Raw genomic sequence first — 26444 nt, 5'->3', positions numbered from 1 at the left:
ATCTTTGGTCAAGTAGATTAATTTCACAATAAATTGTGATGATGACAACAACTCCCATCATCCCGTGTTCTTTCATAACATCGTCAAAATACGTCTTTTGCAAATATTAGTTAAACACTGTGTATCTTGCTTGAATTTATAACAATTTAACTTTCTTTCTAGCTGGTACTGTGAATTAGAAAATGTTTTTATGTCCAATTACAGAGAAGTTAACTCACTAAACTAAGTGAGTTGAGTTTCTACAGAGGTTAACTGTGCTACAGGAGAAATTATTGGGATGTTTAGTTTATTTATTTGTTTCATTCATTGAGAAAAAGGAAATAAAAACAGTTCAATACAAAAAAATAATAATAATGCAACTCTTGAATGAAACATTATAATTAAATGCAGATCTAGGATAAATAATATGGCCTATAAAACAGATAAAACTAATTCTATATGATCTTAAAAACACCTGACATCACTCAAAATATTTGTATTTTTTATATTATTTGAGATTTTGATTGTGCACCTTTCTGCAACTTTCTGGTTCCCTTATGAACCACTAGTGGCAACAAGACGTGAAAACACAGTAGTTTAGAATTTATTTGTCCAGTTTTAGAGATTTAGATTTAGATTTAGGCTGCTAGTGAAAGGAACTAGATTTAAGATGATACCGTAAAAAGTGAATTAGAAAGTGAATCTCCCAGGTTAACAACCCGACAGAGAAGGTCCTGCAGGTTTGAGCAGTCAGAGGATGAGAAAGCGTTTTGTTTTTCGGACTTCCCCGCTCTCGCTCTCCTGGTTCTGTCGATGAATGCGGCGGTGGTGGTGGTGGCGGCGGCGAGGTCTTTTCCGGAGCAGCTGAGAGCACGTCGGGGTCAGAGAAATGAGCCGGGTCGGGATTTCCTCGGTCCCCATCCTGGTGTCGCTCCCTCTGGTGTCACCGGCAGCAGCAGCAGCAGCAGCAGCAGCAGCATGTCGGGCTGAACGCAGTGGAAATGATGTGTGTTATTACAACATCACATGTTGTTCTGTTGGTGTTTCTCAAACAATTGTGTGGATTTCTCTCTCTAATGCTCCTGCAACAAGTTACATTACATTTAAACAAGTAAATTCTTCACTGATAACGAGCTACAGTGTGAATGAGCTGCTTGACAGTTTGAGTTATGAACACACTGCAGACGACTGAATGCAAACTTTAATGTTTCCTTCCTTTACTTCCTCAATCCCCGTCTGGCCACGGTAGAAGAAGAAAAAAAAAAAATGTATGTGATGTATAAAATGTTAAACTCTGATGAAGTGAAATCGAGCTCCTTCTACACTGAAATGTGTCGTCTGAAAAAGTGTTAAATTAGATTAAATTAAATTAAACCTGCTTATCGTTGTTTTACACAACTAATTGCGTCGTTCACAATCTGCAAACTATTGAAAAGCTCCGCAGAGTTGAAAAGTAGCAACATTTGGTTCCCATAAGACGACTTAATATTAATAATAATAGTCATGATGATGATGATGACGATAATACAAATAATAATAATACGGTAATTATAATCATAGTAGTTGTCCTAATAAGAGTGTTTACATAGCACTTATCAAGATCAAGAGTTTTGCAAGAATAAAAAAAACTAAACAAACCAACACATGCAGCCGAATGGCTCAGGATGAAACTATAGTAACAAAAGGAAATATAAGAAATATGTAACAATATGTGATAATAATGTAACGTCACGAGACGGAGTTGTTTTAGAGGTAAATTCAGAGACTGCTTGCCAGAAGACTGCTCCCAGCGGGAATGCGCGTCAGCGGTTTTGCATGAATTTCCCTCTAAAACAACTCTGTCTGGTAACGTTGTGTTATTATCTCATAGCGTGGTGAATGTGCAGGTCACAACTTGTCCACCAGAGCGTTTTGGAGTTGTTGGATTGTGTATTTGATGAGTTTGATGAGGGAAACCAAGAAATCCCATGAGCCTCCGTAGCGTAGCTCTGAGCAGCCGTTCTAAAATAGCTTGCACCGACAAATAAAGGTAACTAACCTACTGCTATGACTATAGGGATTAAGGCAATGGGCCAATTTGCCAAAATGTTGAACTATCCCTTTAAAAGTCACAAGTAGAGTCCTGTAATGAACTGTGTGAGTGTGTCTTGTTCTTCGACTCGTTGAGCCTCGGCCAACGACCTCCACGTCTCTTCATTAACAACATTTAACAACCCTGTGTTCCATCTAATGATTGATTCAGCAAAAAAAACAAAAAGTTTTGATTTGATTTGATTTTTATTTGTCTCAAACAACCACATCAAAAGACAAACAATCTATGTAACAAGAAACAAAACAATAATGATACTGTGATACAAGTTTGAGAAGGGGCTGAAGGAAGCAAAGCTTATCAAGTTCAGCCCCCCCTTACATTGTGATTCATGTCATACAGTACATCTGTAGTTCCATACAATTCAGAAGATTAAAAACATATTGCTTTAATATGAAATAAGACCATGATTATAAATAAAAAGAGTAAAATTAGCTGTCAAGTTCTTTATAGCTGTCCAAGAGTAAAGTCTGGTTTCCATGTTCTTCCATTTTTCTGACGCAGGTCGAACTCGTTTTTTGTTCTGCTTTTTGTTCTTTTGTTGCGCTCATTACCTCCAATCTGAGCCGCTGCTGTTACACTTCATTTGCTTTATTGATAGGACCGAACTGAAGCAATATTTAGTGGAGCAGCTTGTTAAACAAACTGTGTGTATCTGCTCTCCCCTCCTCCTCCCCCTCTCCTCTCCTCCTCCTCCGCTGCTGCAGCTCGCAGCCCGATCTTCTCCCACCTCATCATCTCTCTGAAGGGCCTGTGGACCATCCGGGCGTTCGGCCGTCAGACCTACTTCGAGACGCTCTTCCACAAGGCGCTCAACACGCACACGGCCACCTGGTTCCACTACCTGGCCACGCTGCGCTGGTTCCTCTTCCGCTGCGACATGATCTTCGTCCTGTTCTTCAGCGCCGCCGCATTCATCGCTGTGGGAACCAACCGTGAGTTACCGAAAAGTTTCAGATTCATGAGTTTGAAGCCGTGAAGCTTCAAGTTTAGTTTTAGTTAAGTTCAACAAATGATGAAGCAGTTTTTTTTGTTGTTTTTTTGGAGGAATTGACTAGTTTTTATTTAGTCTTAGTTTTAATTTTTAGGATGATTCCCTTTTAGTTGCATCCCATAATGTTCCCATCAGCCCTCATCACGTCACATTCAGTCATATCTACCTGTGGGAGTCGAACTCCAAGTCGTTCCATATCAAGCTGTGTTGTTTTTCTCCTGCAGCTTTAGACATCTCTAAGAAAACTACAACTAAGCCGAGGTTATCTGACTCAACTTTAGTTTGAGTTAGTTTTGCTTTGTAGTTTTTATTTATTTTTATTTTTATTTCAGTTTACTAAATTAGTTTTTCACTGCTAGTTTTAGTCTGTAGTGAACTATAATAACCCTGGTGGCGTGAGGTAGTCAAGCACAGTCGGTACGTTGCTGAGTTGTGTTGTTATTCTGCAGCCACATGTCAGATGAGTGGATCAAGTTTTCTGTTTTGTATGACATTATTTTTCATTGTTAACTACAGGTGGAGGCATCTAATAAGCTCTTTGAGTTTTCACCTCTTCCACCACTGTAAATGATCAAATAGTTCCTTTTACTTGTGTATTTTTAACTGTGCAAAATAAATCTAAATCTAAATCAGAGCAGATGCACCTGTAGGTTTAGCAAAACTCTGATATTGATCACAGATCAAATGCAGCCACCGCAGCTTCTACACATCACACCCCTCCTCCTCCTCCTCTTCAGTACGATTGACAAACCACAACTCCAGCTGCTCCTAAACTTTACCCACTGATGGTCCGAGGTTGTTTTTTGTTCTTCATGACAACATGAATGAACATTTTGTAAATAACAAGAAAAACCAGAAGCAGCCCAAACTGATCACCTACAGTACTACTGGATAATCAGTAATAGTTTGTAGTCATTCATTTCATAATTAGGTCCTGAATGATGTGGGATTTGTGAGGTTGATACCAAAATTATGTAGTAAAAAATGTTGATGTTCCTCATTTATACATGAACATGCATATTTTTGCAATGATTTCCATTGGAGATGCAACATTTTGCTGTTTAACAGCAACTCACTTTGATTATTCTGAATCCCCTCAGTGCAGCTCTGCAGGAAACTCTTGGAAAACACAAGATAAATAGAAATACTGTAAGTAGAAAAGGGAGAAAAGCCTCTAATGAATAACAACACACCTACAGTTTATCAACCAATGACAGGAGGACATCAGTTACACTTTATCATAAGTACACAATATTAAGCATTAAATACTGAATTCATCATTTATAACGCATGAATACTCATTAGTATGTTGTTTATAAACACAGTTAAAAATGTTTTACTCATCATTGATAAGCACTAAACTACATACTAATGAGTATTCATGCGTTATAAATGATGAATTCAGTATTTATTTATGCTTAACTAATGCTTAATAGTGTATACTTATTATTATAAAGTGTTACCAGACATCATTTAGCTCACCTGCACAGTTTGAAGGCACAAATAATAAATAAAAGTTGTGATACTAAGACGACAGGGAAAGACTCAGATCAGAGGATTCAACAGGTCAGACCTTCGTTATAGTTGATTGATTTGTGTTGATCTGGTTTTATACGGATGAACATGTGAGCAGGTCCTGGTGCTGTAACGTGAGGAAGCCTCAGCGTCAGACACCTGGATCATAACAACACAACTGTGATTCTGTGAAAACTGATCAAAACTCCTGGAAATCCACCGGATAAAACTTCATGTCCCCAGAAAAAAAAAAAAAAAAAAAGGAAGCATGTGTTTGTGTAATTAAACGAATGGGAAACACACGTGCGCGTGCGTGGACGCTCACACGCGCTGCTGCTGCGTCATTCCCCGTGTTTATGTCGGGTAGCGGATTAAAGGGTCATTTCACAGCTCATTAGTTTCCAATAGAGCCGGGAGCCGAGCTGCAATACCTGAGTGCCGCTCTGACATCAGAGAGGGCGGCTGTGATTGGACCAAACCGATCACTCTGTGTGTGTCTGTGTGTGTCTGTGTTTTTATGTGTGTGTGTGTGTGTGTGTGTGTGTGTGTGTGTGTTTTTATGTGTGTTTTCATGTGTGTTACAGAGGACAAACCAGGGGAGGTGGGCATCATCGTGGCGCTGGCCATGCTCATCCTGGGGACTTTCCAGTGGGCCGTCATCACCAGCATCACGGTGGACGGACTGGTATGTGGTCTCACACACACACACACACACACACACACAGCTGTCATCGTTTGCATCGCGGCGCTACGACCCCGACTCACATTAAAATACCACGCAGCCAATGGCCTGGTGCAGAGCGTAGGAAGCGTTACGAACACACACACCATCATCATGTTGTTTTTTTGACACCTGTGTTTCTGCACATCTGGAGTTCAACACAGCTGGACTTCTTGTCCAACATCCAAACTACGGACCAATCAGATCCCTGGATGAAGAGATGAATGCTGTTACAGACTCACAAGTGTCTTAAAACCTGAGCTATAAGGATTTTATCATATGAAGTAGAGATTTGTTTCATTGAACATTAATTAATTTAGATTCTTTAGCTGTCATTCTACACGTTAAAACACAGAGAAGGTTTAGTGTGGTTGAGAAAGAGGAGGAGGAGAGCAGCACTTTTATTCTCACTTGAAACATTTATTAAGCCAGTGTTTCGGTCAAAGACCTTTCTCAATTTTTAATAAACCATGGCTTAATAAATGTTTCAAGTGAGAATAAAAGTGTGCAGGAGTTTCTCTACTCAGAAGAAGAAGAGTTTCTCTTCTGAAAACACAGAAAAGACAAAAGTGTTTCTCAGGAGCAATGAAGGAAAAGATAAAAGAAGATCCTAAGAACCAATATTACAGTAGGAACTAAAAACCTGTATAATAAATAATTAAAACACATTGTTAGGCAGCAACATGTTGGGGTAGCGTGCCGTGCAGTTATGTAAAGTTTTAATAGAACATCAGTTAATTCGTTGAATTGGTGTCTGTGTGACTGACATTAAGATGTGAGATGGAAAGAAGAAGAATTAAAGTAAAAAAAATCTCAAAAATCTCAAAAATTTACAAGAAAAGGTAGGTTTAGTTTTCTTCTGAACTGAGTAAGAAAGAATAGAAGAGTCCTGAGAAAATATATTTCTGATTTCAGTGGGTTTTTAAAACTGTTCAACCAGCAGCAGAATGAGCCTCATGTTCTTTATAACACCTTATTCTGATTGATTTCCTCTTGTATTAAACATTGAAACTTGATGAAGTAAACAACCAGCTACAGAAAGTACCAGGCTACGGATGATTACATGGATCAGTAGAGGTGATTTAACATTATAGATACTCTACGTATAAATATATACACACTGTTGGCCATAAAGTTGGAATAAAATATCTTTTTTTACCTCTGCTCATGAAATTATTGTGATAATGTGATTTATTCTTGACAGATAAAGTGTTTATTGTCTCAGAGCTGGTAACTAGGACTCAGTGTGTGATCACTGCAGCTGGTTAAAGTCGATCACTGATGTTTATCGATAGAAATGAAACGAGAAACGTGTCAAAAAACAAAACAATTCCAACTTTAATGGCGACAGTGTATAAATATTTTTATAAAACGGAAAGGTGAAATCCGGCGATCTGATTGGTTGTTAACCGTGGTATAATGAGCATATACAACGGCCTGTGGTGATATATTGCTTAAATAGATGATCAGATTCACCAGACGTGTCACTTTGTCTCCTCTCAGATGCGTTCGGTCGATCGTGTCTTCAAATTCATCGACCTGCCGTCGGAGGAGCTGTTGCCGGGGAAACCTGGCGGCAAAGGAGGCGGCGGTGGCGGCGGCGACCTGGTCATCGACAACCCTCACGCCAAAGACTGTTGGCCGAACCGCGGCCAGATGAACGTTGAGGGACTGACGGTCAAATACACCAAGGCCGGACGGTCGGTCCTCAGAGACATCTCCTTCTCTGTGGAGGGGGGGCAGAGTGTGAGTACTGACCGGTGTGTGTGTGTGTGTGTGTGTGTGTGTGTGTGTCTGTCTGTGTGTGTGTGTGTGTGACAGGGTCTTAATGAGTTCTGACAGAGTGACGTGTGTGAGCTCTGGTTTATTGGATTTGAAAACATCAGAGCTCTGTTTGACTTTAAAAGTTCACAGATAGAAACTGTTATTAACATGTTGTTACAGCTCCCATCAGTATTTTACATAAACACTGGATCAGATGTACAGTATAGATAATAATATATATATAATAGGGTTGTTAAAGTGTAAAAGGAGTATTGATAAGATCAGACGTGATCAGTTTCTGCTTCCTCACAAATTAAGAAAATCCACTTTCTGTTTATTAGGGCCACGGGCAATCGCACCGGGCACTGATCCCTACAGCTATGAAATAGCTGCAGGGACCAGTGCCCGGGCAAAGCCCGGGCACTACTGTTATTGTGTGGATTTTTTCCTAGTTAGTGTGACTGCTGAAGCAGTCACACTATTGTTCTTCTGTTTGGCCATTTTCTTCCGCCTTTTTACGGTCTTCTTCTAGTCCTTCATACTTTGTGCTATTTCAACAATTCATATATCAAAACGTGCAGCTTTTTTTGAACTTTATCGGCATTACTTTTCTCTTTTTAACTATTTATACTTTTTAAAATATTTAACTTTTTCACAAAAAATCTCACATTCATCAAAGTCTCAACCTCTCTTCTTCACAACTCCACTTTAGTGTAGGGGTTAGGGTAACTGCTTGCCAACCCTAAGGTCACTGGTTCGAATCCAAGGGAAGAACTCTTGTTATGTTATGTTGAATTCTGCTCTCCTCCCCCGCCTTCAATTGGTTACAGGTGTTTGTTATCTCCTTGATTACTCATACCAGTTTGCAGCACATCATCACATTACAATGAATGACAACAGTTTTGAAAGCAGTGTGCTCTCTGTAGCCGAGTGGCAGAGTAAAGGTTTAGTGATCATATGGTCATGGGTTCGATTCCTGCCTCAGTCTTTTCACTTCATTGCTTGACTTTTGATTCCAATTATTCAGCTGTCATTGGACAGTCTTTGATTCCTCATAGTATAAAGCTCATTGTAACTCAGGTTCTCTGTGGCCATATGGTTAGTGCTCAGCCTGAAATTCACAGACATTTTCATTCTAAGTCATTCAAGCTTGACTCTCAAGCTTTCTTGATGTTGACAGTGTGCAGATCATTAACAGACAACAGTCTCTGCAACTGTGTGTGCACTGTGGCCTAGAGGCAGAGTGGAAGTCTAATGACCATGAGGATGTGGGTTCGATTCTGACCTTGGTCAAACATTTGTATGGTGATCACAGCTTGCACTATTTGCTAATTCTGCAACAGCGTTCAGTTGCTATCAGCAGTCACACCATTTCCATTCTTGGAAATGCTTTTTCTAGTTAGTGTGACTGCTGAAGCAGTCACACTATTGTTCTTCTGTTTGGCCATTTTCTTCCGCCTTTTTACGGTCTTCTTCTAGTCCTTCATACTTTGTGCTATTTCAACAATTCATATATCAAAACGTGCAGCTTTTTTTGAACTTTATCGGCATTACTTTTCTCTTTTTAACTATTTATACTTTTTAAAATATTTAACTTTTTCACAAAAAATCTCACATTCATCAAAGTCTCAACCTCTCTTCTTCACAACTTCACTGTAGTGTAGGGGTTAGGGTAGCTGCTTGCCAACCCTAAGGTCACTGGTTCGAATCCAAGGGAAGAACTCTTGTTATGTTATGTTGAATTCTGCTCTCCTCCCCCGCCTTCAATTGGTTACAGGTGTTTGTTATCTCCTTGATTACTCATACCAGTTTGCAGCACATCATCACATTACAATGAATGACAACAGTTTTGAAAGCAGTGTGCTCTCTGTAGCCGAGTGGCAGAGTAAAGGTTTAGTGATCATATGGTCATGGGTTCGATTCCTGCCTCAGTCTTTTCACTTCATTGCTTGACTTTTGATTCCAATTATTCAGCTGTCATTGGACAGTCTTTGATTCCTCATAGTATAAAGCTCATTGTAACTCAGGTTCTCTGTGGCCATATGGTTAGTGCTCAGCCTGAAATTCACAGACATTTTCATTCTAAGTCATTCAAGCTTGACTCTCAAGCTTTCTTGATGTTGACAGTGTGCAGATCATTAACAGACAACAGTCTCTGCAACTGTGTGTGTACTGTGGCCTAGAGGCAGAGTGGAAGTCTAATGACCATGAGGATGTGGGTTCGATTCCGACCTTGGTCAAACATTTGTATGGTGATCACTGCTTGCACTATTTGCTAATTCTGCAACAGCGTTCAGTTGCTGTCAGCAGTCACACCATTTCCATTCTTGGAAATGCTTTTTCTAGTTAGTGTGAATGCTGGAAGCATTCACACTATTGTTATTCGGTTCGGCCATTTTCTGCCTTTCTTTGTCATGTAACTAGTCCTTCATACTTTGTGCTATTTCAACAATTCAAATATCAAAATGTTCAGCCTTTTCGGGACAGGTGTGCTATGTCTTTTCTCTTTTCAACTATTCATACTTTTTGCAATATTCAACTATTTCTGATTTTTTTTTCCCCATAGAGAATGCATTGGAACAGTCTTGAAACTCTTCAAATCTTCTTACTTCTTTCAGCCTTTAAAGCGTCCACATACTTTCAGCTAGAGACTTCATTCAAATTCTGAGCTGTAGACAAACTTCTAATGTATTCATCCTGTATTTACAACTTTTTCATAGCTTGCACCGTTTTTGAGATAAATCCTTTAAAAGCACATGAGGATTTCTGACAAATTTCACACTTTTCAATGAGTGTGTATGGGGTTGGGTCAGAGTGAGTGACATCATCGTTAGAGTGAGAGGGATCGAAAAAACATTCAGGATTTTTTCTGGATAAATTGCCAGCACGGCCACAAATTAAACTCTAGACACATGATTTCCTCACCGGTTTGTAGCCACACTTGTTGTGTCTCATTTAATGTGCTCAAAACAGCAGACAGACTGACAGAATTGTCTCAGTGAGCCTAATTGTGCAGCTAGACCCACTCCAGTGGCTCATCCACTTCAATATAAAAGTAGGAGCTGATTTTTTTAGAAAAGCAGAAATGCCCCCCTTTTCTACCTTGCGACCCTGAGAAAAGTTTTTGCCCTACAAACATTTAATGCACATCAATGTGCTCAGGAAGGTCTGCTTGCCCAGATGGTCAGGAGGACCACATTCTAATAAGAGGTACGGTTCTCTTTTACTGGGCTGTTTTGGGAAGCTGCTCAGAGCACAAATCTCTCTGCTCTGCTCTGCTCTGTGTGCAGTTGGTCCAGCTGTAGGGGCCAGCTCGTTATCAAAGTCTATAAATAGAACAGGTCAGGTGCAGCCTGGCCGCTCGTTAAGATGTTTTTAAACACAGCCCGACACACACACATGATAAACCAGACTGACAGAGGATGTCCACGCACAAACACAGGCATCACACTCACACAGACAGACACACACAGACGCTCACACACAGTCACACACACACAAACAGACAAACACACAAACACAACACTGTTCCACACAGTAAAATGTAAGCATGGTAGTCGTCATGGCAACTTCTGAGGGCAGGCTGCCAATCAATCAGATCATTAGGGAGAGAGGAGTTTTGTGGCGCTTAACAGTTTTACTTTCTGCACATGTACACGCAGACAGAGAGACCGTCAGACTCACACACACACACACACACACACACAGGTTTTCAGCTCAAATTCATCAGGCTCTCAATTATTTTATACTTTTGATGTAAACATCTCCAACAATTTATATTTTTCTCATGAATTTAAGTTCAGACGTTTAGTCTTTCCAATTCTATTAATAGTAGTACAATTACAGGTGGAGCCTAGGACATAGGATGCAGCTTTTAACATGTGTCCTATCTATCTATCTATCTATCTATCTATCTATCTATCTATCTATCTATCTATCTATCTATCTATCTATCTATCTATCTATCTATCTATCTATCTATCTATCTATCTATCTATCTATCTATCTATCTATCTATCTATCTATCTATCTATCTATCTATACCCCTCCCTATTTTTTAACCCCTCTGTCTCCTTTTTTTCTTTCTTTCTTTCTTTCTTTCTTTCTTTCTTTCTTTCTTTCTTTCTTTCTTTCTTTCTTTCTTTCTTTCTTTCTTTCTTCTACTCCTTCATTTGTATTTTACGTAACTTTTTATATCCTTCCCTCTCTATCCATCCATCCATCCATCCATCCATCTACCTCTTTCTATCTATCATCCCCCTCTCTCTTTTTCTTCTTTCTTTCTTTCTTTCTTTCTTTCTTTCTTTCTTTCTTTCACTCCATTTCTGTCTTTTTACTTCTTTGTTTGTTTGATTGTTTCTTTCTTTCTTTCTATTCCTTTTCTCTTCCTTTGTTTTTACTCCATTTCTTTCTTTCTTTCTTTCTTTCTTTCTTTCTTTCTTTCTTTCTTTCTTTCACTCCATTTCTGTCTTTTTACTTCTTTGTTTGTTTGATTCTTTCTTTCTTTCTTTCTTTCTACTCCTTTTCTCTTCCTTTGTTTTTACTCCATTTCTTTCTTTCTTTCTTTCTTTCTTTCTTTCACTCCATTTCTGTCTTTTTACTTCTTTGTTTGTTTGTTTGATTGTTTCTTTCTTTCTATTCCTTTTCTCTTCCTTTGTTTTTACTCCATTTCTTTCTTTCTTTCTTTCTTTCTTTCTTTCTTTCTTTCACTCCATTTCTGTCTTTTTACTTCTTTGTTTGATTCTTTCTTTCTTTCTTTCTTTCTTCTCCTTTTCTCTTCCTTTGTTTTTACTCCATTTCTTTCTTTCTTTCTTTCTTTCTTTCTTTCTTTCACTCCATTTCTGTCTTTTTACTTCTTTGTTTGTTTGATTCTTTCTTTCTTTCTTTCTTTCTTTCTTTCTTTCTTTCTTTCTTTCTTTCTTTCTTTCTTTCTTTCAACAATTTCTTCAGCTCATTCAGCATTGCTTCCAGCATTCACACCATTTCCATTCTTGGAAATGTTTTTTCTAGTTAGTGTGACTGCTGAAGCAGTCACACTATTGTTCTTCTGTTTGGCCATTTTCTTCCGCCTTTTTACGGTCTTCTTCTAGTCCTTCATACTTTGTGCTATTTCAACAATTCATATATCAAAACGTGCAGCTTTTTTTGAACTTTATCGGCATTACTTTTCTCTTTTTAACTATTTATACTTTTTAAAATATTTAACTTTTTCACAAAAAATCTCACATTCATCTAAGTCTCAACCTCTCTTCTTCACAAGTCCACTGTAGTGTAGGGGTTAGGGTAACTGCCTGCCAACCCTAAGGTCACTGGTTCGAATCCAAGGGAAGAATTCTTGTTATGTTATGTTCAATTCTGCTCTCCTCCCCCGCCTTCAATTGGTTACAGGTGTTTGTTATCTCCTTGATTACTCATACCAGTTTGCAGCACATCATCACATTACAATGAATGACAACAGTTTTGAAAGCAGTGTGCTCTCTGTGGCCGAGTGGCAGAGTAAAGGTTTAATGATCATATGGTCATGGGTTCGATTCCTGCCTCAGTCTTTTCACTTCATTGCTTGACTTTTGATTCCAATTATTCAGCTGTCATTGGACAGTCTTTGATTCCTCATAGTATAAAGCTCATTGTAACTCAGGTTATCTGTGGCCATATGGTTAGTGTGTTAGGTGTTGTGCTATTTCAACAATTCATATATCAAAACGTGCAGCTTTTTTTTAACTTTATCGGCATTACTTTTCTCTTTTTAACTATTTATACTTTTTCAAATATTTAACTTTTTCTGCAAATTAAACTCTAGACAAATTATTTTCTCCAGTTTTGTAGCCACACTTGTCTTCTGGCTAAAATTCTGGTCAAAAATGCAAAGAGACTTAGATAATAATTTTAAATATTTTTTAAATGCAGCCAGGGAGCTCTCTGCTCTCATTCAGCCCAATGCTGAGAATTCTCCACAACTCTGTCTGAAACATGCTTATGTCTGTGCTCTCTGTGGCGAAGTGGCAGAGTAAAGGTTTATTGATCATGAGGTCATGGGTTCGATTCCTTACTTTTTTTTTTAAGCAGAAGCCAGTGATCCTCTTATCAAAGGTTTTCTTTACCCCTCACATACTGTCTCTGTCTGTAGCCTAGTGGTTAGCTTGCTGGTCTGGAGACCTGAAGGTTGCTGGTTCAAATCTTGCCTCAACAACAATTATAGTGAATTATTTTCCCAGTTGTCCTCTGTTGACTTCTGATAACTTGCTTCATGTTGAAACTGCTGCTCTCAGCCTGAAATTCACAGAAATTTTCATTCTAAGTCATTCAAGCTTGACTCTCAAACTTTCTTGATGTCAGAGTGAGACAGTGTGCAGATCATTAACAGACAACAGTCTCTGCAACTGTGTGTGCACTGTGGCCTAGAGGCAGAGTGGAAGTCTAATGACCATGAGGTTGTGGGTTCGATTCTGACCTTGGTCAAACATTTGTATGGTGATCACTGCTTGCACTATTTGCTAATTCTGCAACAGCGTTCAGTTGCTGTCAGCAGTCACACCATTTCCATTCTTGGAAATGCTTTTTCTAGTTAGTGTGACTGCTGAAGCAGTCACACTATTGTTCTTCTGTTTGGCCATTTTCTTCCGCCTTTTTACGGTCTTCTTCTAGTCCTTCATACTTTGTGCTATTTCAACAATTCATATATCAAAACGTGCAGCTTTTTTTGAACTTTATCGGCATTACTTTTCTCTTTTTAACTATTTATACTTTTTAAAATATTTAACTTTTTCACAAAAAATCTCACATTCATCAAAGTCTCAACCTCTCTTCTTCACAACTCCACTGTAGTGTAGGGGTTAGGGTGGATGTTTGCCAACCCTAAGGTCACTGGTTCAAATCCAAGGGAAGAACTCTTGTTATGTTATGTTGAATTCTGCTCTCCTCCCCCGCCTTCAATTGGTTACAGGTGTTTGTTATCTCCTTGATTACTCGTACCAGTTTGCAGCACATCATCACATTACAATGAATGACAACAGGTTTGAAAGCAGTGTGCTCTCTGTAGCCGAGTGGCAGAGTAAAGGTTTAGTGATCATATGGTCATGGGTTCGATTCCTGCCTCAGTCTTTTCACTTCATTGCTTGACTTTTGATTCCAATTATTCAGCTGTCATTGGACAGTCTTTGATTCCTCATAGTATAAAGCTCATTGTAACTCAGGTTCTCTGTGGCCATATGGTTAGTGCTCAGCCTGAAATTCACAGACATTTTCATTCTAAGTCATTCAAGCTTGACTCTCAAGCTTTCTTGATGTTGACAGTGTGCAGATCATTAACAGACAACAGTCTCTGCAACTGTGTGTGCACCGTGGCCTAGAGGCAGAGTGGAAGTCTAATAACCATGAGGATGTGGGTTCGATTCTGACCTTGGTCAAACATTTGTATGGTGATCACAGCTTGCACTATTTGCTAATTCTGCAACAGCGTTCAGTTGCTGTCAGCAGTCACACCATTTCCATTCTTGGAAATGCTTTTTCTAGTTATTTTTCCACTTCCGGCCAACTTTCGGTTCGCTACTAGTCCTGCAACTCGAAGAGTTGCAGGACAAATTATATATCAAAATGTGCGTCCTGATCGGGATCGGTGTGCTATTACTTTTCTCAACAGTGTACGAATTATTCGCGACGTAAGTCGCGATTTACTGCGCAAAATTTTTGCATGTAAGTCAATGGGACGGGCGGGAAAAAAAGAGCGAAAAAGACCAATCATTGGAGTTTAACAAACGTCTATTGCTCAGGCATACTTTCACCTAGAAACTCCATTTAAACTTTAAACAGTAGACACAAGTCTTGTGTATTGTCGTATTACTCCACATTTTGATAGGTCATATAGTTTTTGATCAATCCCTGATCAATGACCATGATCATTTTTGGAGAAATTATGAGTTTATAATGGGTGTGTATTGCATAGAATGTTCGTGTCAGAGTGCGTGACATCATCAGTTAGAGTGGGAGAGAGTGAAGAAACATTCTGTATTTTTTCTGGATAAACTGTGAGCACGGCCACAATTTACACTCTACAGACATAATTTTTTCAGAATTTGTAAGACAAACTTGTTATCTCTCATGTCATGTGCTCAAAATATCAGAGAGACTTACAGAACTTACAGAATCAGCCTCTGAGTGCGGCCACGTCTGTCCCTGCTCCTCATTGAGTCCAATACAAATATTTTCTGAGAGGAGCAGAACGGCCTAATGTTTTAAAACTGCCAGCGTCGCCAAAATATTTACTGTAGAAACACCAAATCGTACCGAAATTTTCAGTAAGTCCTTAGAGCAACGTTGATCTGTGTTTTGTTCTGATAGGAGTTACCGTTTTGTCATGCTGAGCCTAATTGTGAGACCGGTTTAGAGGCAGAAAATGGCTCTTTTTCTCCACGTTTCTGTCTGCCTCAGCCTGCGGGGGCCCCTATCGCCGTGGTAACCTCTTTGATCCTCAGGCCAGAGCTCGTTAACTTCATAAACAATCCACCTGGCGCTCGTTTAAATGTTTATAAACACAGACATAGCTAAATCAGACTGACACAGGATGCAGCTACTAACTAACTACAACACACACACAGACTCTAGAGCCAGCTTCATGTGATTACAGTTACACACACACACACACACACACACACACACACACACACACAGTTAACCTAATGTGGTTACAGCTCCTCCATATCAGTGCTTATAGAAAGATGATCATGTCTGTCTGATCAGCTCTGTCTTGACCTTAAGATCGTGGGTTTGATTCCCATGTTGACAGAGATGGCACAACCCGCAGTAGCTCCCGTGGCCCATTCAAAATTTCCCGAGAGGAAATTTTCTAGTTATTATTATTATTGTGACATTTTATCTCACCAGCTTGTCTCAACCATGAATGATGCATTCTCCCTGCTCTTAGTTAATGGGAGACAGTACAGGTGTTGCTAAGTTGTTATATATAATATAAAACGCTCTGGTGGACAAGTTGTGACCTGCACATTCACCACGCTATGAGATAATAACACAACGTTACCACACAGAGTTGTTTTAGAGGGAAATACATGCAAAACCGCTGATGCACGTTGCCTTCAGGGGCAGTTTTTCATCAAGCAGTCTCTGCATTTCCCTCTAAAACAACTCTGTCTGGTAACGTTGTGTTATTATCTCATAGCGTGGTGAATGTGCAGGTCACAACTTGTCCACCAGAGCGTTTTGGAGTTGTTGGATTGTGTATTTGATGAGTTTGATGAGGGAAACCAAGAAACCCCATGAGCCTCCGTAGCGTAGCTCTGAGCAGCTCACGGCTCTGCTCCGCCGTTCTAAAAATAGCTTGCACCGACAATTAAAGGTAACAAACCTACTGCTATGACTATAGGGATTATGTCAATGGGGCCAATCTGCCAAAATGTTGAACTATCACACAACAATGAACAAAAAGACAAATAATAATCAAGACCCTGAACTAAATGAGCGAGAACAAACAAAACAAACAACTAATTTCTGCTTTAAATCTGCTCAGACAGAATCGACCCACAACCACCGACCGTCTGCTGGATTTAATATATTGTGTTGTTGTGTGTGTGTGTGTGTGTAGGTGGGTCTGCTGGGGCGGACGGGCTCGGGGAAGAGCACGCTGCTCTCTGCTCTGCTGCGTCTGGCCTCCACCGACGGAGAGATCTCCATCGACGGCGTCTCGTGGAGCTCGGTGCCGCTGCACACCTGGAGGAAGGCGTTCGGAGTGGTGCCGCAGGTACGACAGGGGGGAAAAACAAAGCAAAGCTGTACTGTTTATCACTGGTTTTGTTCCTGGAAATTATCTTGTTGATTTAGTTTTTTTTTTCTTTTTTTCTTTACTGAACAGAAAGTTTTTATTCTGACTGGAACTTTCCGGATGAACCTGGACCCGTACGGACGATACAGCGACGAGGAGCTGTGGAGAGTGGCCGAGGAGGTGAGACGCAAATTCACCTCAGTTCTCAGTTCCTGCTTTGTTCTCTACATGTTTATTTTATTTCTTTATTTTCATAGTTAGTTCTGTGTTTTCTAATTAATTTGAATCAGACTCTATTTGTTATACATCAGTTTTCATAGATGTAATGAACCATAAATGAAAAGTAAAATGTTAAAGAGCAAATAAAGATGAAGACCGAATGCTAAAGATGGAGAGGAGATGTTTTCATGAGAATAAAAGTAGAAATAAAAGGGAAACGTCCCAGATAATAATCACGGAGTGAAAGGATCAGCCTGTTAAACATCTTAATATATAAATCAATAGAAAGATGAATCCATTCAGTTAAAAGTCAAGACTAATAAAGTCGTCACGCTGCTTTAATTCAATAAATAAAAAAACACAATGAGAAAACCTGAAGCTTCAGAGGATCAACACGTCAAACTGAGACAAAGAGCAGCTTCAAAAACTAATCAACTGAAAGCTGCACCACTATGTAATAAGCTTTAATTATGGAAATTCATTATTTCCCAATGAGTTATTTAGATTTCTCCCCACTTTTTTGTTCACTGTAAAGCGACTTTGGGTTTTTTGTAAGGCGCTATATAAATTAAAGTTGTTATATAATTTCTTTCACAAAGATCAAATGTTTTACAGGTGATAAATGCACGAATACAATTATTGTCAGAAATAATCACGGTGTTAAGATTATCACGATTATTATGCATCAATAAATTTCACAACACTATGAATGTGTAAAATCAAATCTAGTCAAAATATAATTACATTACTAATCTCTAAATATAGGACCAGTTATTGATCCTCCGGGGGAAGTGTTTGAAATATTTAAGTCATTAACTGTCATCTATACCAAATGTTTAAGTTTATTTTAATCATTTTTTTTTAAATTACAAATGAAAGGCTAACATTTAAATTCCTACCAATTAAGTGTTACGTTAGATAAATGGACCAGTATCTGTGCATTTTCCTTTACTTTGGCACAACCTGTCGATATGGTTCTGACCTTATCTTTTTCGGAAAGTGACGGTATTTAGGAATCTTTACGATCAATTAATTGTGGCGTTAATACCATGATTAATTGTGAAAACAAGTAATTGTGACATCCCTATTGGTGAATTATCGATTTTGGGTGAAGTATCCCTTTAAAATAACGCCTGTCTCTGTCCCGTGTGTCTGACGTGTCCTATCGTCCCGTCACCGTGTCCCAGGTCGGACTGAAGTCGGTCATCGAGCAGTTCCCGGACCGACTGGACTTCCAGCTGGAGGACGGAGGAAACGTCCTGAGCAACGGACACAAGCAGCTGCTGTGTCTGGCTCGCTCCATCCTCAGCAAGGCCCGAATCCTGCTGCTGGACGAGCCCTCGGCCTACCTGGACCCCATGTCAGTACACACACATCTATCTATCTATCTATCTATCTATCTATCTATCTATCTATCTATCTATCTATCTATCTATCTATCTATCTATCTATCTATCTATCTATCTATCGATCTACCTATCTATCTATCGTTCTATCTATCGATCTATCTATCTATCTATCTATCTATCTATCTATCTATCTATCTATCTATCTATCTATCTATCCATCGTTATATCTATCTATCTATCTATCCATCGTTATATCTATCTATCTATCTATCTATCTATCTATCTATCTATCTATCTATCTATCTATCTATCTATCTATCTATCTATCGTTATATCTATCTATCGTTATATCTATTTATCTATCTATCTATCTTTCTATCTATCCATCGTTATATCTATTTATCTATCTATTGTTCTATCTATCTATCCATCTATCTATCTATCTATCTATCTATCTATCTATCTACCTATCTATCTATCTATCTATCTATCTATCTATCTATCTATCTATCTATCTATCTATCTATCTATCTATCTATCTATCTATCTATCTATCTATCACACACACAGCTGACACTTTAACAGGTCGTCCGTCGTGCTGCGTTCAAAGTCTCGTAAATCACAGTTCCTCCTGTTTCCTCCTTGCTCAGTTTGAACTTCAGGTGTGAGGGCAACGAGCTGCTACGACGTGATTGGTCGATTAGATATCAGTGTTGAGGACTAGTGTGTGCGTTGTGTATGTCGGTTGTGTGTTGTGTTGTATGTCGGTTGTGTGTTGTGTTGTATGTCCGTGTGTGTTGTGTGTTGTGTGTCAGTCATGCAGATCAAACATGTGTCGTGTTCCTGTCGCTGCATATGGTGACAATTTAGATGCTTACAGTAACTCTGAACTAGTGTGTGTGTGTGTCTGTGTGTGTGTGTGTGTGTGTGTGTGTGTGTGTCTGTATGTGTGTGTGTGTGTCTGTATGTGTGTGTGTGTGTGTGTGTGTGTCTGTGTGTGTGTATATGTGTGTGTACGGGGGGTCGTGAGGACAAATGAAGCCTATAATGAGCCTGAATCTCCTTTAACCCGAGGGCAGAGCTGTTTCCTCTTCCATGTCGACTTCAACAGGAACACAACATGATGATGGTGTGTGTGTGTGTGTGTCTGCGTGTGTGTCTCTGTGTGTGTGTGTGTGTGTCTCTGTGTGTGTGTGTCTCTGTGTGTGTGTGTGTGTGTGTGAGCAGCACGCTGCAGGTCCTGAGGAAGACCCTGAAGCAGGCGTTCTCCGGCTGCACCGTCATCCTGTCGGAGCACCGGGTGGAGCCGCTGCTGGAGTGTCAGTCGTTCCTGGTGAGTTCAGGGACACTCGGTCGCCACGACGACGACGACGACGCTCAACACTGATGCTGTCACACCTGTGGATGGGTGGATGGACAGAGAGAGAGAGAGAGAGAGAGAGAGAGAGAGAGAGAGATAGATAGATAGATAGATAGATAGAACGATAGATAGATAGATAGATAGAACGATATATATATAGATAGAGAGATAGATTGATAGATGATAGATAGATATATATAACGATAGATAGATAGAATGATAGATAGATAAAACAACAGATAGAACGACAGATAGATAGACAGATAGAACAACAGATAGAATGATAGATAGATAGATAGATAGATAGATAGATAGATAGATAGATAGATAGATAGATAGAATGATAGATAGAATGATAGATAGAATGATAGATAGATAGATAGATAGATAGATAGATAGATAGATAGAATGATAGATAGATAGAACAACAGATAGATAGATAGATAGATAGATAGAACGACAGATAGATAGATAGATAGAACAACAGATAGATAGATAGATAGATAGATAGAACGATTGATAGATAGATAGATTTAACGATAGATAGATATAACAATAGATATAACGATAGATAGATAGAATGATAGATAGAACGACAGAACGACAGATAGATAGATAGATAGATAGATAGATAGATAGAACGATAGATAGATAGATAGAACGATAGATAGATAGATAGAACGACAGATAGATAGATAGATAGAACGATAGATAGATAGATAGAACGACAGATAGATAGATAGATAGAACGATAGATAGATAGATAGAACGATAGATAGATAGAACGACAGATAGATAGATAGATAGAACGATAGATAGATAGATAGAACGACAGATAGATAGATAGATAGAACAACAGATAGATAGATAGAACGACAGATAGATAGATAGATAGAACGATAGATAGATAGATAGATAGAACGACAGATAGATAGATAGATAGAACGATAGATAGATAGATAGATAGAACGATAGCTAGATAGATAGATAGATAGATAGATAGATAGATAGAACGATAGATAGATAGATAGACAGATAGACAGATAGAACAATATATAGATAGAGAGATAGATTGAGATTGATAGATGATAGATAGATAGAACGATAGATAGATAGAGAGATAGATTGAGATTGATAGATGATAGATAGAACGATAGATAGATATAACGATAGATAGATAGATATAACGATAGATAGATACATAGATAGATAGATATAACGATAGATAGATATAACGATAGATAGATAGATACTGTAGATAGATAGATAGATAGATAGATAGATAGATAGATAGATAGATAGATAGATAGATAGAACGATAGATAGATAGAACGATAGATAGATAGAACGATAGATAGATAGAACGATAGAACAATAGATAGATAGAACGATCGATAGATAGATATTTAGAAGGATAGATAGAAGGATAGATAGATAGATAGATAGATAGACAGATAGAACAATATATAGATAGAGAGATAGATTGAGATTGATAGATGATAGATAGAACGATAGATAGATAGAGAGATAGATTGAGATTGATAGATGATAGATAGAACGATAGATAGATATAACGATAGATAGATAGATATAACGATAGATAGATAGATACTGTAGATAGATAGAACGATAGATAGATACATAGATAGATAGATATAATGATAGATAGATATAACGATAGATAGATAGATACTGTAGATAGATAGATAGATAGATAGATAGATAGAACGATAGAACGATAGATAGATAGAACGATAGATAGATAGATAGATAGATAGAACGATAGAACAATAGATAGATAGAACGATCGATAGATAGATATTTAGAAGGATAGATAGATAGATAGATAGATAGATAGATAGATAGATAGATAGATAGATAGATAGATAGATAGATAGATAGATAGATAGATAGATAGATAGATAGATAGATAGATAGATAGATAGATAGATAGAAAACTGACAACATTTTTCATCCAGTTCAGAATTCACCTGTTTATATGATGCGTTCAAAGACGACACACGCACGTCAGCTGACTGCGTCGTCATGGTAACCTGTACTCCTCCTCTCCAGATGATCGAGGGCAGCTCGATGAAGAGCTACGACTCGATCCAGAAGCTGATGAACGAGACGAGTCACCTGAAACAGGCCATGAGCCCGGCCGACCGGCTGCGCCTCTTCCCCACGCTGCACCGCCTCAACTCCAGCAAGAGGGCGGCGCCGCAGACCGCCAAGATCTCCTCGCTGCCCGAGGAGGCCGAGGACGACGTGCACGACACCCGCCTCTGACCGCACACACACACACACACACACAATAACACACACACACACACACACACACCAGTTGATCCAGTGTTTTTTTTTTGTAAATCATGAACATTTCATTCTGAGCCAGATCAAATCCATATTGATCAGGTTTTATTTCTCAGTTGAAACCATTAAAGGGATACAAGCAGATAGACACCATCCTTTCGACTGAGCGTGCAGTAACCATGGAGATAGAGCCGTATCGCCCGTAATTAGCTTAGCTCAAACGCTGGAAGTGTATGGGTAGTGTTAGCCTGCCTCCACCTAAAGTCATCAGAGAAACTCTTCAGCAACTCTAAACGGAAACCGGCGGGCCGATCTTCGTCTCAGAGCTGACAAAACTCTCCGGTAAGGCATCTTGAGCGGTCAAATGCCGCTAACGGGACGAGATCGGTCAAAACGGAGGGTTCAAGCAAAGATCGACGGTTTATTTTGGTTCAAGCTATAGCTACATCAAGGGTAGGTTAGCTTCCTATTTCAAAGTAAAAGCACAAATTCTATCGTCATGGTTTTCTGTATGTAAAGGGCAACGGGTGTTTTATTTTGTGAAAGTAACCGGAAGTGCGTTGGTCACAACGGCTAGCTTGAGTAGCGCCAAATTCGTCCGAACAAAATTGTAAACAGCTGGTATTTAGACAAATGAACGACACACTGCTGATCTAAACGGCTACTTTCTCGCCTAAACATGTTTGAAATGTCGATAAAGTGATATATTTACAGAGTTTAGAGCTGATTTCGGCTCGGGTAGGAGGCAGGCTAACACTACCCATACACTTCCAGTGTTTGAGCTAAGCTAATTAGCGGCGATACGGCTCTATCTCCATGGTTACTGCACGCACAGTCGAAAGGATGGTGTCTATCTGCTGGTCATCGACTCGGGAGTGAGGCAAGACACACAAAAAAAAAAATGTTGGCGTATCCCTTTAATTAGGACAAACACCTGCAGTTCTGTGCATCAACACAACGTTGCGCGAAAATGGAAACTTTGTTAATTTATTGACAGAACTTTAAACTCAAGACACGAGAAGTTTCACACACACACACACATGTAATTAAAATAAATAATAATGTGTCGGGTGTTTGAGAGAAAAACTTGATGAGCACAACAGAAGAAAAAGAAAAAGAAGAAGATCAAAGCAGCTCTTCACTTCCTGACGCACGGGAGATCAGATCCTCCGTGCGTCACCGTCGCGCTGCGTTCAAGTGCCTTCGCAGGTCTCGGCGACGCTGCACGAGCCTTATTTGCTTTGAAAAAGTAAAAAAAAAAAAAAAAGAAAAGGAAAGAAAAAGTGAAAGTGGTTGTTTCAGAAACGTTTCCCGTCGACTTATTTTTCTATCTATGCACTTTAGAGACACCTGAGGTACTCGTCTTCATCGTCTTCATCATCATCATCATCATGAGTGTCTCGTTTCCTCCGTAGACATAAAAACTTCCTCCTCGCGATCCGTCAGGAAAACTAAAACAAAAACATTTTCTATTTGGAAGTGAAGTGTATTTTTGCAGAGAACATTTATCAAGTCTTTTATTCTTGTTTTATTGTATTTTATTTTGTTTTTGTTTTATTTTGTTTCTTCCCTCTGAAACTGGAACCTGTTGTAACATCGTCTTCTGTGGTTGAGGTGGTTGAAGAGTTTCGTACTAAAAAAAACAATAATAGTTTTGTAAAGCGGTGATTCAGAAAACGTAAAAAGGTACGGAGGAGGAAACGCCTCGACGGGACGACTGAGTCTGGTTTGGTTTTGTTTTGTTTTTGTTTTTTATTCATAGGAAACGGACGCAGACGTCCCAAAAAAATGTACAAATGTTTTTGTTCAATCAACTATATTTACAATAAAAGTTCAGATTTTGAGAATTTGACGGTGGTTGTGTGTTTTCTTTTTGTGTTATTGTGAATCAACGTCGTTTAAGATAAAGTCTGTTCTTCTTTGTCTTGTTTATGATTTAAAACTATAAGATTTATGAATGAACTATACTACTATTATTATTTATCAGTTCATCAGATCATTTATAAAGTGTAAATAAAGTAAATGATTAATTATTTACATCGCACTGATACAGTACAATGATTTCAACATGAACTAATGGTTAATACTTAATGAGTTAATGTTTAACTCATTACTTAATACTGCAGTTTAATGATTAATTCAGGTGGTGTACTTATATAACATTACAGACACTAAATAACTGTTCTTATGAACTACTGTAATCTGCTAAATAATTGTTTTTTAACCGATATAATAGTTAATTTATAAATGCTGAAAGTATGAGAAAACAATAAACACATTATAGATCAGCTTATTGATCCAGGGTTTAACATTTATAACTGTGTTTATAAGTTACACACTAGGTTTATATTTCCTTTCATTGATTGGGGATTAATAAAATAATTTGTATTCGTATTTATAAAATAGTTAATGAATGCTTAATATGTATCTATTACAAAGTGTTACCAGATTTTAGTAAGTTTGATGTTATTAATACATTTAAAAGTTAATATTTCACCAATTAAATGTGACTGTTATATTTTTTAATGACGACCAAATTCACACAAAGGAAACTGAATTTGATCCTTGATCTTTTTTTAAGGTGCCTCAACATCTGTATCACAAATCATAAACATATAAACTGTTGAATGAACACAAATGTGATTTAAAGATTTTTTGAAAACAGAAAACAAGTTGATGATAAATCTGGATGTAAAAAACAACTAAATCAGGATCAGAAACTACAGAAAAAGCTCAAAAATGTCAAAGTAAAAACAAAAAAAGAAGAGAAGGAGTCGGACGGGGGTTTTGAACAGTGCCAGTTTAATGTTTGTGCTTGAAAGACAAAAAAAAATTGTTTAAACCTCAAACAGCGACTATCGTACAGATTCAAATCATAGGGCGGCGACTAAAATCTCTCCTGTACATTATGTATAGATATATTTATATAATAATTCATATAAACAACATCTGCTCAAAATAAAACTTGTCCTTACACGGGGTTAAAAACACAGGAAGAAGAAGAGGAGGAAGAAGAAACACAGTGATGATGGGAAGCAGAAAGAGAAAGAGAGAAAGAGGAGGAGTGAGTTACAGTGACTGATCTGATCTGGGGTCAGACTGATTGAACGTGACTCATGACGATGATTTTTAAAATATCGATTATGGCTTCTCACATCGGACGAAGAGGAGGACATCCTGTGTTTATTATTATTATTATTATTATACACATCTAAGTTACTGTTATTGCCACGGCAACCTTCACTCTGAAACAAGTGACGGGTTCAGAAACAAAACGCACTTTACAAACACTATGTACAAGTTTCTATTCTTTCTTTTTTATTTAATCATCATTTATTCATTTGTTTTGTTTTGTTTTCAGCAGTTTAAACTTTTGAAGGTTTCGTCACTGTACATTACAAGCGTCATCATCATCATCATCATCATCATCGTCGTCGTCGTCATCGTCGTCATGGTCACCACGTTACACCAAATCTATAGAGCATCTCAACGTACTAATATTTCTTATTTACAAATATATTTGGTAAAACCCTGATTAATTTTCGACAGTATTTAAACAACCAACCGTGTTGCAACTATTTAAAGATAAAACACTTGAATCTCAAAAATACTTAATAGCAAAAAAAAAAAGAAAAGAAAAAATAAAACAAAGAAATAAAATAAAATAAAATAAAAAATAAAATAAAAACCTGCTCGTTTCATCTCTTTGATCCTGTAAGTTACTTTCAGTTACTCGTCGATAAAATACCGTTCGTCCACCGCTCCGATGCTTCTGTCTCTTCTCTTCTGTCGGTTCAGTTCTCGCTCTGTCCCGTGATCGCAGGCTCGATTCCTCTGGAATAAGGCGACAGTGAAGCGACCCACCAGGTTTCTTTTTCCTCACCTGAATCTCAATGGATCGATCGATCGATTGAATACTTCAAATACTGTTAATCAATAGAATAAAACTATGGTCCCCAAGTACACAACTGTAGTACAGTGTAACAAGTACGCATAACGAGTACAAATACTAAAAGGTCAAAGGTCGTCAGGTAGCGAGTCTTTACATCGTGGAGGAGGAGGATGAAGAGGAGGGAGGAGGAAAAAAGGAGGAGGAGGAAGAAGTGGAGGAAGATGAAGAGAAGGAGGAGGGGGGGAAGGAGGAGGAGGGAAGATGAAGAGGAGGAGGAGGAAGATGGGGAGGAAAAAAGGAGGAGGAGGAGGGAGAGAAAGAGGGGGAAGAGGAGGAGGATGGGGGAAAGGAGGAAGAAGAGGAGGAAGATGAAGAGAAGGAGGAGGGGGAAAAAAGGAGGAAGAGGAAGATGGGGAGGAAAAAAGGAGGAGGAGGAGGGAGAAGATGAAGAGGAGGAGGAGGGGGGGAAAGAAGGAA

General features: G+C 38.6%; 1 protein-coding gene across 1 annotated transcript in view; it reads left to right on the top strand.

Moving 5' to 3' along the window:
• Positions 1-22133, top strand: part of cftr (CF transmembrane conductance regulator) — a 55471-nt gene extending 33338 nt beyond the window's left edge. The window contains exons 20-27 of the mRNA XM_085780153.1: positions 2776-3003; positions 5162-5262; positions 6802-7044; positions 16658-16813; positions 16925-17014; positions 18241-18413; positions 19630-19735; positions 21836-22133. Coding sequence (XP_085636279.1) covers positions 2776-3003; positions 5162-5262; positions 6802-7044; positions 16658-16813; positions 16925-17014; positions 18241-18413; positions 19630-19735; positions 21836-22051 — 1313 coding nt within the window. The 3' untranslated portion in view covers positions 22052-22133. The remainder of the gene's footprint in view (positions 1-2775; positions 3004-5161; positions 5263-6801; positions 7045-16657; positions 16814-16924; positions 17015-18240; positions 18414-19629; positions 19736-21835) is intronic.
• Positions 22134-26444: the final 4311 nt, after the last annotated feature.

The sequence above is a fragment of the Trachurus japonicus genome, chromosome 6, assembly GCF_045865225.1.
Source record: "Trachurus japonicus isolate A0001 chromosome 6, Traja_1.0".
NCBI lineage: Eukaryota > Metazoa > Chordata > Actinopteri > Carangiformes > Carangidae > Trachurus > Trachurus japonicus.
Note: the sequence above shows the minus strand (reverse complement) of the source record. Positions and strands in the feature narration are given on the sequence as shown.